Source organism: Pyrgilauda ruficollis, unplaced genomic scaffold, assembly GCF_017590135.1.
Source record: "Pyrgilauda ruficollis isolate IOZ18807 unplaced genomic scaffold, ASM1759013v1 scaffold220, whole genome shotgun sequence".
NCBI classification, from domain to species: Eukaryota; Metazoa; Chordata; class Aves; order Passeriformes; family Passeridae; genus Pyrgilauda; species Pyrgilauda ruficollis.
Window position 1 is genome coordinate 302,123 of NW_024521429.1, and position 19,668 is coordinate 321,790.

General features: G+C 41.4%; 1 protein-coding gene across 2 annotated transcripts in view; it reads right to left on the reverse strand.

Annotated features, from left to right (window-relative positions):
* The window catches only part of UNC13B (unc-13 homolog B), a 208,375-nt gene that overhangs the window by 122,900 nt on the left and 65,807 nt on the right, over positions 1–19,668 (reverse strand). For both annotated transcript variants that reach the window (XM_041468603.1, XM_041468602.1), the window contains exons 9-10: positions 6,712–7,038; positions 4,706–4,796 (exon numbers count right to left, since the gene is read on the reverse strand). In XM_041468603.1, the coding sequence (XP_041324537.1) occupies positions 4,706–4,796; positions 6,712–7,038 (418 nt within the window). The remainder of the gene's footprint in view (positions 1–4,705; positions 4,797–6,711; positions 7,039–19,668) is intronic.

Here is a 19,668-nt window from a genome sequence, read left to right on the forward strand (position 1 = left end):
TGTTGCTTATGAAAGGAATAGTGGTGCTTTGCACTAAGAGCTTGCTTTCTCAAAATCAAAATAGGGCTTCACACTACAAAATCACCAACACATCACCCTCCCAGAATCAGGCCTTTTAAGATTGGACCCTCACAGTTCTTAAATATTTGCAGGTGCTTGATCAGAGGTGAAGCTATAGAGCATGAGAAAATCAGACTAAGGATATCACTGGGTACCTGCAACAGTAAAGAAAAACCCCCTTTATTCCCTGCTACTGCAAGTGATCTTCGTATTCCAGAAAACTACTGTCATGAACTACATCTGCCATGTCAGTTTGTGACCTGATTATGTATCAATCAAGAAGAACAGACTACCGACATTTAACAGGGAAAGACAAAGGTTAAATCAAAATAATTGGTATAAAATGGTATTATTTTAAAAAGGCGGAAACATTGCTCCTGTTACTTTGGTTTTGAAACAAAAACAAGTAAATTGATGTATTTAATATGCTGACATAAGAGAGAGGAAAATTATGCATAAGACTTTTCCCCCCCTCAACAAATTCAATGTAAATGGAGAAAATGCCAGCTCCCATACCCTCTTCTAATATTTAAATATACTTAAAAGAGTTGGTAAGAGAGGTAATTTGATGATTTAACTGATTTTTTGCTCTTCTTTGGTCTGCCAGTTCTTCTGTTACACAAAAGTCAGATTCAAATTTGTATAATTTTAGAAGTCACATAGCTGTGTCCCTAGCTGGAGGCTATTTCAGTCACTGAGGGCTGCAAGTTGAAGATGCAATAGCTACGTGTTTGCTCTTCTTCTGGAAAAGAAGCTCCCACTGAGGGACTGCAGCAGATGAACTATCAATTAATCCCTCTTTGTAGTCGAAGTTCTAAGTGTGAAGGTGAGGATTACTGAGTCATTCCTTGCAGGGCTGAAAACCCTAGTTGATTCTAGCATAATTAAGTTTCCTCTTCACAAAGAAAGAGAAAAGCAAAACAGCAGAAGTGAAGAACAAAACATACATGCACACTACAACAAAGCTTTTTCAACATGCACAGTTACAAATTCCTGTGCCATTTTGTAACTGTCAAGTCTTAATTAAAATACTACATTTCTCTGACTCATGGTCAGAATGTAGGATGCATGTACATTATTCACATGAATATTAATCTTTTCCCAGGTAGGAGGCTGAATTGCTCAGGGGATTTATAATCATATCATGTATGGGAACTTCTTGGGGGTCTTTTTCTTTTTTGGACTTCTTCTTTATTCTTTCAAATTTCAGTCAGATCATTAACAATTAAGGGTTGCAAGAATCATTTTATTAGTCTGTGTGATAGGAGTCCAGCCCCTCAGATCTGCGAGGTGGAGCTCTATGTGTGTTCATGAAATGTTATGGCACATGGAGAAAGAGGAACACAGAAATGTGCTGAAAACATTCCTTCCAACACTAAGGACATAACCACCTGCTCTGAAGTGCTGGAACAAACAAGGATAGTCCTCCTGAAAGCTCTTAGGAATTGATGGAAGATGGAAAGATGTTAATACAGTGACCAGAGAAATGAGACATGATCTTTTCTAGCTACCAAGAGAATCACCTGCTTAGACTATCACCACAGGGACCTTTAAAATCCTGATCCTCATCAGAAAGTCTGTCTTTGTATCACTGACTTTCAAACAAAATCTGTGGACAAACTGATGACTCAACTTGTGCAGAAAGAAACTAGCAGAGATGCTCTTCTAGATTTGAGCATAAGTGCAGAGAGAAATGAGGATGCAAATGCATCTGAGCAAACTGTGAGAGTCATCCTGATACCTTAGAAGGAAAGGAATTAGACAAGCTAGAAAACACTACGTGATTCAAGAACACAAACTAATAAAAACTCAGAAAGTCAGTGTCTGGAGCTCAAGAGAAAGAGGCTTAAAGAACCAGGGAGTTTAGGAAGCTGTTAACAGCTAATTAAACAGCATCACTGGACAAAAATCAGAACTTGCCCCAGTGAAGAAACCTCCTGCCTTCTAGGAGGGCTTGAACTCTCTTCCTGAAGAAGTTTTTAAAGACAAAAGTGATTGCACAAGAAAGGAATCAAACGGCTGAAGCACAAAATTAAACACCTAGCAATGAACACACAATATGACAAATAAAGGATGGATGCCATTCATAGGAAGATGAATCATCAGGTGTTATTAAGAAGGCTGGAAATTTGATGCCTTAATTGCTTCAGGTCTTCGGTGAAAGGGACAAGCACAGTCAGGCAGCTGACAGAATTAACACTGGATTGTTGTGGGGGGTTTTTAAAGAAAAAAGGTTCAGAAAGTTATTAAAAAGAGGCTGCAGTAAAGAAAAAAAAATGAAATAACCACCTTATCTGTCTGTTAAATCAGACAGCACTAAGAATTTGAGAAATATTGAAGATTTGAAAAAGACAAAGCAGGTATTTATGCTTAAAAAACAATAAGAGAAAGCCTTGTATAATTATAAAAGCACTAACTTCACACACACACACTCCAGTTCTGTGGGGATTGAAGACTGGAACAAATAATCAAATTATTTGTAAATCTTCTAGAACATGAAAAGGAGAGAAATAAGTGTGAGCATGGTTTCATCAAGAGTAGAACTGTGTCAAATGCATTGAACTTTCTTCTATGACAAGCTAAATTATTCTAAAGGGTAGAGAAAGAATAACAGAACCTTTATACCTTGGGATCTGGATGAAGCTGTTAAAATAGATGCAAACATACTAGTAAAAAATTGATAATCATGGTAGCCAAATTCAAAGAATGTACCAAGCAAGATCCCTCAGTCAACTCTGGTAGCACACAGGCAATCAGCTTTGGCTTTGCCACAGACAGCTTGAATGATTTGCTCACGTAAACAGTAAGGAAGACACAGACAACAAAGGGCTTACAAAATGAAAAAAAAAACCAAATCCAAAAAAACCAAATTCTCTAAGGACAAGTGCAAAGCCATATTCAGCTGTAATCCAACACAAAGATAGGCTATGCAACAACAGACAAAACCCCTTTTCAGACAGAACCTCAGCTCTGGAAAGTGTAAAAGGCTAACCATACATCAATGATAGCCTGTGATAAAAAAAGCACCATCACAGCAGGACAGCCAGTATATCTTGGAATATCAGGACCACAGGCAGGAGAACAAAGTCTTGGTTGCTCTATAGTGCACATGAGCAGGCTCTCAGCTGGATTTCTACATTCAACTTTGGACACTGCACTTCAGGGAAAACAAAGAAATGAGTAGGAGAATTTAAAAAAGGCCAGAGTGATGGAAAAATGCCTAAAAATCCTGGCAAGAAAAGACTAAAAGAAAAAGAACATCTAGTTAACACAAGAAGAGCAAGTGGGGCTTTGTCCTGTTTTTGCAGGAGCCCTTTACAATTCCAGTATTTATTGTCCTAATCATAAGACATGGATTTATGTGGAACAAGAGAGACCTAGAGAAGAGGTAAGGAAAAGTCTTTGGACAGAAAAGGCAGCTAAGCCCCAGGGCAGGCTCCTGGAAAGTTCCAATTCCTACATTTTTTGGTTTAAGGGAAAATTTGATCAATAGTTGTCAGCAGTGCTCAAGGCAAAGCAAATAATGACATTTTGCTATCAAAACTAAACTACTCTTTCAGTAATAATCATCTCAAAGCATGTCATCCTTCCAATTCAGCAGAATCACAAAACAATGCTGAACCACCTTATGGCCCTTCTACCCTCTCAGAAAAACAGAATGTTCTTCATTTTCCATGTTATACTGAGAGTTTTGACCTAAATCCTCTCTACTCAGAAGTGAAGCCATTGTTAGATGAAAAAGCATTTACAATCCAGACAGAACAAGAAAAAAAATCTATTATGCCTCCCAAGATGCAAAGCAACAACAATCAGTTCTTGAATATTTGCAAAAACCCACAAGAGAAAGTCCTGATTGTGACAGAAACTGTAAAATCTCTTATAAAAACAAAACAAGCCATCTCTAGAAGAAAGTAGTACTTCTAAGTGAAAAATATTAACTCTGCACTTGGGCAAGCAGGCGAAATTGAGGGAACATGAACACCATATGTTATCTTTCTGTGGGCATACAGATGGATACAACCGTAAGAATTTTTTTAAAAATTCAACTTCTTTGGTTCTTAAATACTGTTTTCTAAAACAAGAGTGTTTATACTGTTATAGAAAATGTCACAACCTTTTCCTTTTGACTTCCCAAATCAAGACTATTTATTTTTAAATCTTACTTTCATGAGATGGAAATACCAAGACTTACTATACACCCACTTTCAATAAGTATATATAAAAATATTTGATGCAAAGTTTCCCAAGGAACATTTTCCCACGACAAATAATACAGATAACTCCTACAAAACTAACAAGCTATCCTCAAGTTGCCTTGGAAAAAGTCTTCATTTCTAACAATTTAGAATAAACCATTTAAGTCCTAGACACCATTATTATTATTATTATTTACAAATTCAGAGCTAATTTCTCAGCTTCTGCATCTTTTCTGATATTCACCTCTAGTTCCACACAATGATGTTAAAAATGTCTGGTAGAATCAGAGAGCTCTAAAACCATCACAACATGCTGCAGTCCTACACAAAGCATTCGATAAAATTTTTGTCTCCAAAACACTGAAACTCTAAGAGGTGCCTTACATCAAAGAAGTGAAACCTTGAGCCACAGCAGCTCAGAAAAGGAGCAAAGCAATACTCCATCCTACCTGTTGAAGCTGCAGTCGGACTTTGCTAATGGCTCTAATCCAATGGGCTCTTGCTGGAGGAAACGGTGGTGGCTCGATGTCACCCTGGTAGCTTGAAAGCAAGAAACAGGAAATCACTGCATGAAACATACTTATCTGTAGCATTAAAGATTCAACCATATAGTGTAATTACAGCTTCAGCTCTGAAGGAACAACAGGCTCCAGTCAGCACAGCTGTGCCTGTGCTCTGGGAAGTGAGCAGCTAAAGGACAGGTTTCCTTAAACTCAGGAACCACCTTGGAAACTGATGAGCTTTATGATATGAGCTGTACACAATCCAAACCCAGGAGGAAGATGATGTTTGTGCAAACATGAGGAAAAAAAAAAAAAGCAGTCTGTGACACCAGATCAAGCCAATGCAACACAATGGGATCATAATTACAGACAAAGAGGCAGATGGAAGATTTTATATCCCAATGTCTGCTGCAGTTCTCTTCTAGCCACTGCCCCTTCCTACTCCTCCTGCTACAAATGTACAGCCCCTCTTTATTGGAAACACTGGCCACGGGCCTCAGCCCTGAGTTTCCCCTGTGCACTGAACCTCTGTCACTCCACTCTTTCCTACAGCTTTTCAAGAGAGCAGGCAGATCTGTCACCAACACTCCACCTCAGTGCCTCACAGCACATCTTGCAGTCCCTAAGCTTATGATACCTTAGGCCTTTGATTGCATTCCTGCTTATGTATCTTGCTGAGGTGTAAATCACAAAAATAAACAGCTTCTCCTGCCTGCAAAGCACCCACCCCACAGTGCTGTCTGTATAAAACAACCCCATAGATGAAACCAAAACACATCCATGCTACAGGTCTAGCTCAGGTGCAGCTTTAAGGATCAACACTCAGAGCTCAGTTCCATGCCTGTTCCATGGAGACAGGAGAGCACTGCCCAGAGGGTGGAGAGAAAGGGAGCCAGTGAGGCAGGAGCATCCAAGTTAGATGCCAAAATTAGCCTGAAGTAGACTATGTGAATAACCTTTCCTGTGAACAAATATAGGCCAGCCATTCTGGGACAAGACTCCTGCTGCTCTGTAAGGAAAAGAGGAAAGTGAATCAGAGTTTAAAAACAGTTTAACACTTCTCTCTTCTTGTTTCCCTCTTTTCATCTTTAGTGTAAGGCTTGCCTACACATGAACTCCTGTAGTTAATTCTGTCATCCAAGCAGTGACACCAGCTGTACCCTCCAAAGGATATAGACGGGCAGACATCTTCCCATGGATCTAACTGAACTATATTATAAAAAAATCCCTCATGCTTATGAAAGTAAAACCACATCCAGTGGCTGCAATGACTCAAGGAAAAATGTCACTCCCAAATTTAAGTAGTGAAATTTGAAATTTCTGTAAAACCTGTGCAAAACCCAGTACTCTACTTACCCAAACTTAGATTAAATACTTTTGAAGCCTGTTTTCAATACTGTTGACAGCCTGGAAAGCCAAAGTACAAGGACAAGAAAAGCTCCCACAGTGAGTCAGAGCAACATGTCTATTCATGCTCCACAACCCACAACTACATAAACACTAACTCCAATGGTCGTAGTCCGCAAGAATGGAACTAGTGAAGCTCTAACCATGAAAACACGTAATTCTTGGTTGTACAAGCATAAACTTGATCCCACATGAGCAATGGAAGCAGCTATTTTGGAGCTAGAGTACGTTCATCAAACCAGAAACAGAAAATCCAGCAAATGAGCTCCAAGCTGGTGTTCCTCTTCACACACACACAAAAACCACAGTTTTAGCAAGTGTTCCTCTTTGCACACAAGGCAAACACAGCTTCAGCTTAGCCAATGTCCCATAAGTAACTAGTCCTCTACAATAGATGTTTCACAGATCAGCAACACCAATATAGTTGTCAGAAAAGGCTGCAAGAACAACGTACTTGCAGCCTTTAATAATTTGCCCTGGGAAACAGCAAATTGAAGAATCCTCTTTGAACTAGCTGAAAATAATTTGTTAATACCTTCACCTACCTCCTTTGGACTCCCACATCAACATCCTTGGGCTTCTCAACTTCCAGAGGTAACTTAGCTGCAGAATGGTCTGCAGGTTTTTCCTCAGTTTTACAGAACTTCTCCTCTTCTCCTTTGCCATGAGACTCCTCTTGCTCCTTGAGCCACGCCTGACCATCCTTCTGGTAGCTGCTCGAACTGTGGTAAGAGTGATTTGACTGCCTTTCCTGGTGATCATCCTCCTGCTCAGAGCCGTGGGCACTTTCATGGGAATGTTCCAGCTCACTGAGGTGAGAGCTTTCCTGGCTGACATTGCAAGAGGAGCCGTATCTACTACTGCCAGCAGGACTATGAGAGAGTAAGAAAGTCCCATCAGAAAAAACAGTGGCTTGGAAAGACACAAAAACACCTGTGCATATAAAAAACTGAGCCGTACATGAAATATTACTGAAAGGCATGCTATGAAGTCATACTTAACTATTATATTCCTATGATTATTATGTAAATGTAGATTTGTGAACCTCAAAAGTTTGGTAGGCAGTAGAAATACTCAATACACAATCCACCAGTATACAGACCATATATACTTATTTTGTATATATATATATATTTATATATATATGTATATGTGTATGTGTGTGTATATATACATATGTATATATGTATACACTCACATATGCTCTATACATGGGTCTTTGCTGCACCAACTACTGCATCACCTTACACCAGCTACAAACTGCAGTGAAGATATTCTAATAACCAGATGGGAATAATAATGGAAACACAGCAATTCAGAGTGAAAGTGTTTCTGTCTTCTGCAGTTTTGCTGCAGTTGGGGTCTTTATCACATCTATTTAAGGTGACTGTTGTTAAAAAATAACGTTAACTTCACTTTTATGTATTAAAAGTTCATGATAAAATATGTTGCAGTCAAGATTAAGACCGTCAAGACCTTCAACTTACAACCTTCTACAAAAGTGGAAAAATTTTTCAAAGAAAAGCCATACACAGGGGTGTGACCTCTGTGATTCAAGACACCACTTTCAGGACTGAATTCCTAGAATCCTCAAACAAAATACAGCAGATGGAGATTTCTCATGCAGTCAGGAAAACTATGGCCAAGAATTAAGCAACACTCATATTTTTCTCTTGCAGTCTTGGAAGAATCTGGAGCCAGGAAGTTCTGTGAGTGCAGAGATGCAGATGTATGTATGATCAGAGGAACAAGTTTCACTTACATTATACAGAATTATATATATATATACTTAAATTTAAGTTTAGCAGGCCTCTGTTTTGATTTTTAAGGGCAATTGCAGCTTAGCACATGGACAGGACTGAATGCACTCATAAAATACTGATACCTTCCTCTAGGGACTTTCATAACTGCATGAAATAAATTTTGTACCGATTTTAGGAAGACCAAGCATTAGAATACCTTCACTGATATTTCTGAAAGTGTTCTAATATATTCAGTAATACAAAGTGAACCTAAGTAGTTCTATAATGTATCATCAGTAAGTTAAATTTCTCTCTAAAATTTAAAACCTTTACCTTGCATTTTGAGAACAAAATATTCCTCCCTATCAATACACTCTACCTCTTACTTTCTTCTTATCAAATACAATATTATTATCACTAAACAAGAAAGCAAAGTGAATTGTATGCAGCAGAATTAACACACAAAGACTGTAACTTCTCAAAGGCTAATGAAATTAGCACTAAGAACATCTCATTCAGTGGGACAAATTATAAGAACATGGGAAATTCAATTACACTTACAGAAAAGGAGCGGGAAAAGGTGAGAAATGGTCTAAAGGCTTGTTGTAACTAGTGACTGCAGTTTGCCATATTGTCCATGACAACCACCAGAGATATCACAAACACTACAACAGGTAGGGGACTGGGACTGAGCTACAAACACCAGACACCAAGGCCACTCTCTACTGCTGCAGCATTGCATTATAAATGGTCAAATCCCATTTATTATGCCTCATTTGTAACTAGCCTTTTCTCATTCAGCTGTTCCACGCTATGCAGATCTGCAGCCAGTGTGTCAGGATGCAGTACTGCTCCATCAGGAGCAGAATCAAGCCCAGTTTCTCTCTCCTCAGGCTTGTCTGGCACATGCTCCTCTGCCTGATCTTCCTGCAGTTCACCTGAAATCACATTCTGTTGATCTTCTGAGTCTTTGTCAAGCTTCTCTCCCAGCTCTTTGCTGGATGTATCATCAACAGTGCTTGCACCAGATGGCTCTTCAGAACGTTCATTGTCTACAGCATCAGGCTGCTTTGAAGACAACCTCACTTCTATAATTGCGTCAGTCACTTGATCCAAGACTGCAGATTTTGAGTTTTCTTCTGAACTGACTGTTCCTAACACCTTGTCATCTGGTTTTGACAAAGCCTGTGGTGGTGCATGTGGTTCCTTTTTGGCAGAGGTCTCCTTGATATCTTTTTGCCAGGGAAAGGAGAAATCTAGCTTTTTCCCAAATACTGCTCCTTGGGCACTCTCTGGCTTACTCACCTTTTCTTCACCACCTCCTTCAAACAGAGACATAGAGAGTTTCTTAAAACTGGACACTAGGCCCTCATCTGTTCCTGCTTTATTAGCAGAAGGTGGCTGCTGAGAGAAGAATGACCCAAAAGGTTTTCCACTATCAGAAGATGACATAAAGCCAAATTTTGGCAAACTGGGTATGTTTGGTATTTCAAAGACAGGTTTACTACTGCTTGTATCTGGAGCAACACTGTTAACTTTACCCTGTTTCTTCACGTCAGATTTGGAAGCAATCCCTTCTGCAGGCACCTCACTAATTGTTAAGTGTTTTTCCTGTTCAGCAGTTTGCTTTTCTACCTCACTTGTCTTCTCTTCATTCAGCTCAGGTAGATGAACACCGGGCTCATCAGCTGGAGCTGTGGGTTTGCTATCATTACTACTGATCAAGTCCTGCTGATCAATACCAGCACTGGCCTGATCCCCTGCAACAGCAGGCTCCGATTCAAGTGTAGCACTCTCATCTAAAAGGGAAAGGCTTGTGTCTGCCCTGTTAGTTTGGGCTTCCATTTCCAGTGCGAGCTCATCAGTAGAGCCAGTGTGAAGGATGTCAGTGGCTGCCTTGTCTGCAGGAGCAGCTTCTTCCTCTGCTACACCTGAAGGCCCCACATCTGGTTGGGAAGTACCTACATCAGCCTGGTCAGGAGCCTCAGTCTGCACTGCATCAGCTGCACCACTGAGATCAGACTGGCATGGCAGAGCATCTACCACCTCAGAGGGCTGCGCTTCACTATCCTGCTGCAGCACCTCAAGGGCTTCATTCTCACTAGAAACTCCTGTTTCTGGAGTGGCACTCAAAGGTTCCTCTTTAGAGGTTTCCAAGCTCTTTTTCTCCTCAGTTTCTGTTTCCATAGGAGACTCTTCTGTGGAGTTCTCTTCTGTTGAAGCAGGTACATCCTTCTTCACAGAGGCAGAGACATCTGTTTTAGACTCTCTGGCTGCAGCTGTATTTTCTGGCTCCCTAAAGTCTTTTGCTGGAACAGACCCAGTGACATCTTTCACACCAGTCCTTTGAGGTTTAGGGGTGGATTTTGGAGGCATCTCTTTTGGAGATTCTTTTGGACCTTTGAAGATGCCAAATATATCATTTGTGAAAGCTGGTGCTGGGCCACTTGGGAGAGATGAGAAACCAAAGAAAGAGGAGCTCCTCTTCTGTGCAGGTGGAGGTGCAGTAGCTTGAGGTTGAGAAAAGAAACCAGAAAATGTTTTAGGTGGTTTCATTTTTGTCATGAAACTTGAAAACATTTCAACTGAAGAATCCAGAACCGATTTATCACTCTCAGGTTCCTTTGGTTTGCTTTGCAAATTAGGTGCCTCTGGCATTTTAGGAGGAACACGTGGCTGTTGTGCCCTTTGGAATCTGTCCATTTGTTCAGGTACTTTTTGTTCTGGCAACTCATTCTGTACACGTACTTCTTCAGAGACCACTTCATTTTTCATGTCACTCATACTATTCAAGTCATTTAGACCCTGGGAATCCACCTTATCACCTGAGGCCATGATATGATCAACCTTTTCAGAAGTTTGCTCTTTGGAAGAATAAGGCTCTTCATCAGTAGGAAATGCAACACTGTCCAATTTCTCCATATTACCCAAAGCATCTTCTGCCCTTGGGGAAATACTCTGCTGGTCCTGAGAACCCTCCTGCACAGTGGGAATCTGAAGGCAAGGACCAGCAACAGACAAGCTGGTTACTGCAGTGTCCTTGGTCTGTGGAAGCTTTCCTAAGCCACTCTCTTCACTGGCCTGTGGAAGCTTTTCTGAGCCACTCTCTTCACTGGCCTGTGGAATCTTCTCTAAGCCACTCTCTCCACTGGCCTGTGGAAGCTTTCCTAAGCCACTGTCTCCACTGGCCTGTGGAAGCTTTCCTAAGTCACTCTCTCCACTGGCCTGTGGAAGCTTTTCTAAACCACTCTCTTCAGTTACTGCAGCAATACTTTCTACATTGTCCACTGCCAGCTTTTCTGATTTATTGTCTGGGATCATGAGGTCATTAGACGTTTGTTTGCCAGTCACTGCTGCAATAATATCATCAACTTCTTTTTTATTGTCTGCATCTTGTTGCACAGTAGAACTGCTGGTTTTGACACCAGAGTCAGTGGGAACACTTTGCTTCATGTGTTTAGCATTCACTGTTTTAGCTGGTTTTGTATTACTCTCCTGTCTAGGAGCAGTTGGTGGCTTAGAATTCACTGATTTAGCTGGTTTTTCCTGTCCTGGAGTAGTTTGTGGCTTTTCATCCAAAAAGGATGTCAAATTGAAGAAGCTAAAACTAGTACTTCTTTGAGGTGCACTCTTTTCAGGAGCTGGACTACTGGAAAAGAAGGAGGGCAGATGAAACAGCCCCTCTGTTTCTTGTTGCTTCCCACCAGCAGGAGCAGCAGCAGGTGCTGAAGGCTTTGGTTCATCTGATCCAGTGAAGAAGGAGAATATGCTCTTACTGGCTGGCTGGGATTTTGGAGCAGTGATATCAGAGAAGCTGAATGGCAAACTGAAACCTGACTCTTTGGGCGTCTGGTCTGGCTTTGGTTTTGCCTGATTAACTGTGTCTCCTACACGACCTCCCTGCTGCTTTGGTGCGACTGTGGGTGTGCTGCTTTGCTGCCCAGCTGGCTGGCCCAGCTGGCTTCCTCTGGGACCTACACTCACTGGCTTCTGGGAAACATTTCCAGGAGGCACTTTTTTACTCTCAGGAGACTTCTCCATGGCTTTTTCACTTCGTTGTTCCTCTTGCACCCTGGGGCTAAGAGAGACTGGCTTGTCCATGCCTTCTGTTTTCACCTCTTCCTTGGTTGTGGAGGACAGACATGGCATACTGGCACTCTGAAGACCCCCAGTCTTATCAGGTTTCTGCCTTGACTCAGTCACAGTTCTGCTGCTGGGTTTTGGCAGAGTTGTAGTACTTGAGGTTGGTTGTGAAGACACAGGCTCCACTTTGAAGAGATCTCCGAGGGATCCAAATAAAGATGAGATGCTGGAGGTTTCCTTCTGTTCTGGCTGTTTCACCTCTTCTGGTTTATTACTTTGCCTCTTTTCTAGTTCTGGTGACGGCTGTGGCACTTTGCTTACTTGTGTTTTAAAGAAATCAAAAAATCCAGAAGACTGGGGTTTGTTGGCAGTTGAGGTTGCAGGAGAATCTTCTCCAAGACTGAACAATTTCAGAGCACTTTTAAATAATGTCTCCTCAGGCTCAGTGGCTGGTTGGCTCGTAGGTGGCTGTGGCTGACTTGGTTCATTAATGGCTGCATGCCTTTCAAGACGCCTGGAAGATGGAGCTGCTTTAACAGGTCTCTCTTCCTGTATGGGCCTGCCATCCGCAGCAGTTTGGCTCAGTATAGAAGGAGATCTTGTTAACCCTGGTTTTTTAACACGGATGTTTTCAGTCTGCTGTAATTCTGGCTTTTCATTTCTAGCAACCTCTAAATTAAGTTCTGACGAAGTATTTCTTCTTGGTTCTGATGTAACAGGAAACTTCTGCCCAGCTTGTTCTCCATCTAACTTTTTATTTGGTGTAAGTGATAAAACATCAGCCTTATTTTCAGATGACACTGACTGTGTGTCTGTTCTCTTTGAGGTAGAATCTTCTGATGTCTCAGAGCCAGGGCTTGTAGACTTTCCAATTAGTCCACCCAAAGCAGAAAATAAGGAGCTAACTTTGTTCACTGGTGTTTTCTTATCTTCCTCAGTCTTTTTTGCTTCTGTTACTCTTTCAGTAGATGCTGTAGTTTCTTCAGCTTTAGGAGTAGACTGAAACAGCTGGAATCCAAAGAATCCTGATGACCCAGAAGTTGTCACTGGGACAGCCTTACCAACTTCCTTGGTGTGGACTTCCTTACTCAGAGATTTATTGAAAGCTGCCCTGGAATGTGTTCTGAGATCAAGGGTTAATGGAGGCTCCTCTGAATGATTCGGGGTTTCTTTCTCAGGTCTGAAATCTACTTTGAGTTTTTGAAGTTTATAACCTGAAAAATCTAATGGCTGCTCTCTCTGATAATAAATTGACTCCTCAAACATTTGTGAAAAAGTTTCCAAATTCATGTTCATTAGCTGGTCACTCCTCTGCAAAGCTACTGACAAATCCAGGGGTTTATTTGTTGTATAATCATCTAGACACTCTTCTTCAGCAAACCAGAACAGTTCATCTTCACTGCCAAGAGGGACTTTGAAACCACAAACAGCAATTGTGTTGTCCTCCAGCACAGCTCTTGGAATGGAATCCATCTGGAAATTATAATCCCAGCAGTCCATGTAGGAATAAGTTTCAGGAGCACACACGTAGACATACTGTCCAGTGGGATCAGTGAGCAGGGAATACACATACTGGTTGTCACTGTACATGTAGTATCCACAATCACCATCTTCTGATGGCCACCACACACCCTGCTCAAGCATCATTATCCACTCCTGATACTCCCGGCTATAGGATGAGTACATTAAGCCTTCATCCATACTTAAAGTGTCTTGGTCAATTAGTGTCCACATCGTTCCATCACAGCCAGAGGAGTAGCTCAAATCCATGGGCAACTCTTCAAATGAGTAACTGCTGTCTCTTTCGAAGGGTGGAAAGTTACTGTAGCTTTCACTGAGAGAATTAGCAGTCCATGCATCATTTTCTTCTAAACAAATGTCTTGAAACATTAACTGGTCAAATGATTCATATGACATCGCGCTTAAATCTAGACTCTGTCCATCAAAATTGGCATTAGTCTGCCAATCCATCACATTTGCATTCCCATCCTTTTTACAAAGATTCATTACCACGTCATTTTCAGGCCAGTCCAAGAACTGAGGGGGCAGAACAGGGTTCTGGTTTAACACGTAGTAAACTGGCACTGCTATTCCATGAGTGTCAGCCAGTCCTCCTACTTCATATTCCCATTCAAAGCTAGAATGGCTCCTTGTTTCCTGATAAGCTGAGTACTGCTCCGTAGGGTTATAGCTTTTATTAGTCAAATTGAGAGATTCATTTGATCCTTTGTTTAAAGGAGCTGAAAGAATTTTAGAGTCTGCATCCTGGTGAGGAATATGCCTACTATTTACAGACTTTCCAGACAAGTCCTGTACGTTGGCTTGCAGATTTAGGGCCTCAGGGAGCACAGGACGCCCACTCTGGGGAACATGAGGCTCAGCTGTTTTACTTACTCTTGCAGTGGACGGGTGGTCAGTACTGGAAGATTCCACTGTTTTCACATTATCCTGCTTCTCCTTTGGTTTTGGCAGAAGATTTTTTAAGAAGCTGGAAGATTCCTGCTTTTCTCCAGTGCTGCTTTGACTGTCAGAAGCCATTCCTGAATTATGGGGTTTTGTCTCCAAGCTAGAATCTTCACCTCTATCAAAAAGCTTCATGAAGCCCAGAGAATTTGGTTTTGTCTTCTCTTGCTTACTTTCAGATAAGTTTTCACTTGAGGCAAGCCTGAATAAGCCAGAAAATAATCCAGGAGAAGTGCTTTTCTGGCTATCACCCTCACTTTTAGCAGTTGAGTCTTGATTGGCTGTATTTTCATTTGAAGAAATGTGAAGAAAGCCAGAAAGAAAACCTGGTGTGCTCTTCCTCTGAGTATCATCTGTACTTGGAGCTTCTGACCCTTTGGCTGAAGAGGTGGATTCAACTGAACCTTTGCTTAAGTCTGTTGCATTTACTCTCTCTTTCATCAGTCCTCCTTTTACGTTTCTAGGTTCTTCTTGAGTACTCTTAGATTTCTGCTGCTCTTCTTTGGCCTTAAGGGTAGCAGAGGCACTATCCTGGTGTTTTTTTCTGTTTACCTGGACAGTAGATATGTTTTCTTTAGTCATGTTTCTCCTTTGTAAAAGTTCCTCCTTATTGTCTGATAAATTTGGAACTGAGCTAGATTTTATTGAAACAGCATTTCCTGAATTACTGTTTCTGCCTTCATGCAGGGAACTGCCACTAGAACCCTGATGACTTTTTTGCTGCTGTGTAGGTGCTAGATTTTCTGCAGAAGAAAATTTAAATAACGATGACATAAAGCCTCCCTTCTCATTCCTCTGTTCCTGCTTCGCTGATGAACCCAGCCCACTGATAAAAGGAAGTTTTCCAGTGAAAGGAAATGAGTGCTCTTCCTTTGATGAACTATTTTGTTTTATGTCCTCCTCAGACTTATGGTCTTTAAAATGTTCAGACGTACTTTCTTTCTTCTGTTGTTCAGCAGAAGGAAGCAACAATTGACTGAAAGACTTTTTGAGTGGGCTAAAAAAGCTTTCAGATACTGTACCCTGATCTTGAGGCTGCGACTTAGGTTCCACATTACCTCTGTTTTGCTTGTTTGCCAGTCCATGGCCTGTAGGATGCTGATCCTCTGAGTGTTTTGCAGGAGGCTGGTGCCTGGCTGTGGGTGCACCATCTACCGAAGTGGCACCTGGCTGACTTGTAATAGGATGCAAATCTGGTTGCTTCTGTGGCACATCCGGCTGCTTGGGAGCCAAGAGACCATCAAGATTGGCTTTCAGACTGAAAGAACTGACTGAATTTGTGAGCCTGCCAAAGATGGAAGACACAGAAGTGCTACTTGCATTTACCTCTGCCTCACTTCTGGTCTCACTTTTCTGTGCCTCTGGAACAGTGCTGCTGGTCCTGGCTGACATTTGTCCAGATGGCGCTTCACTCCTTTTTGCTTCCTCAGCTTTCACAGCATGGCTGTCCTTGGTGTGCTCCTCTTTTGTGACTTCTTGTTTTGGCACTTCCTTCTCAGAGAAGATCTTTAAAGGATTAAACATGCCTAGAACTGAATTCACAACTGAATGCTGGTTCTGCTGGCTGTCGGCAGAACTTCCTTGTGTTTGCTGGGGAAGATGTGGTGCAGAAGCCTTACTGTCTGTCTCAGTGGTTTCTGGCTTGTTGGAGTTTGTGTTCTGGGCTCTTTTATCACCGCTCACCTGGGGTGGTAGCAAAGACTGAATGGAGAACTTGGTGTCAGATTTACTATCTCCTGCCCCTCCAGAGGCAGAACTCTCACTTTTAGCCTTACTGGTAAATACATTCAAGATTCCACCTTCTGATGAGTTTTTGTTTTCTGTATTCTCTGGAGTGGAAGACACAAGTTTTTCAACAGATGCTGTGAGTTGCTTTGTGCTTGACCCCACCTTCTCTGTGAAAGAGCTGAAGAGGGAATTCACTGTATTTTTCACACCTGACAAGTCCGGAAGAGATTCAGATTTGCCTTTGGTACTCTCCTCTGCAGCAAGATGTTTGGTCTGCTCAGATTTTTTAGCTTCTGCTGAATTATCAGCATTATCCTGCTTCAGTGGCACATTCTCAACATTTTTTTTTGTTTCTGGCAATGTACCAAATTTGCTGATTTCTTCCTCCTTTTCAGCCAAATATTCAGAGACTGATTCTACCAGACACTGAAGTTCATCCATTGTGTCTATGTATTCCTCACTGGGTTCTTCAACAGGTGACAGTGTTAAATCTTGCACAGGATGATCACGCTTGCTCTCTTTAGTTTTAAGTTTTTTATCAGAGTTATCTTTTAACTGGGAGCCCATATTTGCAGTGAAATTAGCAGTTATGTTTCTCAAATGGCTGATGTCAGAATCATACCATCTTCTTGAAAGTTCCCCCATTTCATCATCTGAAACAGGTGAGTACTGGAACTCATCAGAAGCACTGCTGTCAAATTCCTCAAGGAAATCAACAGGCACAAAAGTGTTCTCTAACATCCTCATGTGTTTCATGTCCTCACTGTTACTCAGGTGAAGTGAGTCCTCATGGTTCATCCCCTGCTTGTTGGGCAACTTGCCACTTTTAACCATTAACCCATTTTTGTATGGACGCAGGACTGGATAAGCAGGCAACCCATTACCTTCAGAGTTCCTGGTATATTTTCTAATTCTATCATATACTGGGAAATCATCAATGGGTTCAGAACCAGCTGCCACACCATTGAAATAAACTGTTTTCTCAACAGGAAATTGCAGACTTCCATTATTTTGCAGGCTTATTCGTTCTCTCTCTTCAAAATTGTATCGCAGTTTCTTTTTCCTTCTTCTATCAATTGTGTCATATTCCTGAGGATATCTAGGGACATTTACAGACCCTGACTCCAGATACACATTTTGGCAGTATCTTGATCTTTCACAGTGATTTAAATTTTCTCTTTTCGAGAGAGTTTGCATCTTTTTCACATTTTTCTCATGCCAACTTCTAGTTTTATGAGTTTTTTCTAAGAAATCCTCTATTATCAGTTTTCCTAGCTCTTCATAGTTACTCTCCTGTTCTTCTTCTCCATCTTCAGTGTCAAATGGAATGATCCTGACTCTTTCATTTCTAGCTAGAGATCCTTGTCTAAGATGAGAAATAAAGGGAGTGGGAGGGAAAGGAAGAGAGGCAGCAAAAAAAAAAATAGGAAGGGAAAAACAACCGTTTTAAAAAAAGCTATAGGAAGGACAGAAAAAATAGCAATGGAAAAACATGCATTAAATAAACGAAAATTAAAATCTGCAACATTCAGAAATAACAAAATTGAAAACCTTCCAATCCACCACCATTACACTTCAATCAAATAGTCAAGAAAAGCAGCACGGGTTGTGAGATTCCATCGGTTATGTCTGCACAAAATCTAGAAGTGCCTTTTTAAGGGAGAACAGCTTTTTGTGATCAAGTGAGGGCACACAGCCTTGGCTGCACCAGTACTCTGCTGTTGCTTTTTTGGGCATGCTGAAAAGAAGTCACTTATTGCAGCAACAGGACTACTGTGAGATGCAGTGCCCACGCGCACCATTCCACTATGCTGTGCCTGCATTTCGGTCACCCTGGGCTGCAGACTTTGTTTTAGCAGTACTCATAAAGCCTTCAGGGACCCTGTATCTCCCAGGGGTGGCAACACAGCAGAGATTTCATGTGGAGACTTAGGAGTCACTGGATCCCAGGCAAGTGAGGACAGGGGACAAAATGCAAACTGTGGGCACAAGCAACAAGAGGAGTTTCAGCTATTTCACCATCCCTCTTTGCTGGGAGAGCTCTTGCTGCAGCTTAAGGTCTCAAGGTACCCCTACCAACACAAAATTAAGACTCTCAGAGCTGTTACTGGACAGGAAAAATAAAACACTGGCCCTGGATATTAGCCCATCATAAGCCTCAGATGATTTTCAGGACCTGTATTTTCCATTTATAATGCATCTGAACAGATCCAGCAATTTATAATTGTTCATTCTGGGAGAATGGATTAAGCTGGGAAACAATCTGATGCTTCCTAGAAACCCAAGTAAATGACCCTTGGGATTTTGGGATTAATTCTTATCCCTTGGTCAGCAGGATAACCTCAATCATTCAACAGCCCCAAGGGTAGTAGCAAGGAAACTTCTTCTTCATCTGAACCTCACAAGGACAGCTTCTGACAATTTACACACAAACAGGTAGAAAGTGGATGTAAAAACATCAGCATGATCATCTGAAAGATGCAGCTTTGCCACACATCATCCATTGCTGAGAACGGAGGACTTTGAGGGCATGTGTGTCCCTGATCCCCCAGTGCCACAGACGGGAAAAGACAGAGGGCACACAGGCATTTTATGGATACTGCTAATCCAAGAGTCTTCACCATGAGAGCTGCATGGAGCATGCCAACACAGGCTACAGATGGGATAGTCCTGAAAGAGAGAGGGGTCATTGCATTTTCTACTGCTGCTTTAGTGCTGCATTTCCAACAGTATTAGCTAACTTATACTAATTGGAAAGATGCTCATTACTTTAAATGAATCCTGTTATACACAGTTTAGAACACTAATTACACTTCTTGCTCCCTATTTTAAGCTGGTAAATGAAATAGTTTTCTTTTAAAAGATTCCCAGGGCCACCATAGTTACTGGATCAAGCACTTCCAGAACTCACCCAAAGGCAATGGGCACTACATGAATGTCTCAAAAGCCATTATCTGTAAATGCTGAACCAAAAGAATGGACTAATTCAGGCATAAAGAAAATTACTTTTCTTTCTAATCTTTCTAAATTCCTTCCTTCCTTCCTTCCTTCCTTCCTTCCTTCCTTCCTTCCTTCCTTCCTTCCTTCCTTCCTTCCTTCCTTCCATGTGTTTCCTCTGCTCTTTGACAAAGCATCCCTTTTATTAGAAATAATGATGAGAAACCCAACATGTGTGAGGAGAAAAAGACATCAGCCCAGCATTTAACCACTACAGATCTAAAAAACACTTGAGGCAAACAGCAAGTATCAGCTGAAATGTACCACAAGAACACTTCAAAGCAGCAACACTGGGAGACAGGTAGGGAGGTGCAGAGAGGGTAACCCATTCATCTGGCAGATCTAAAGACTCAGATGTGGACTCTCATAGTGGAATCTATGCTATTGTACTGAGTAAGACTAGGGAGGTATGGAGGACAAACAGTTAAAGAAAATGAGCATTACAAAGAAAAGTTAGTGCTTAAACTAAACAAAACAACAAAATAAAAA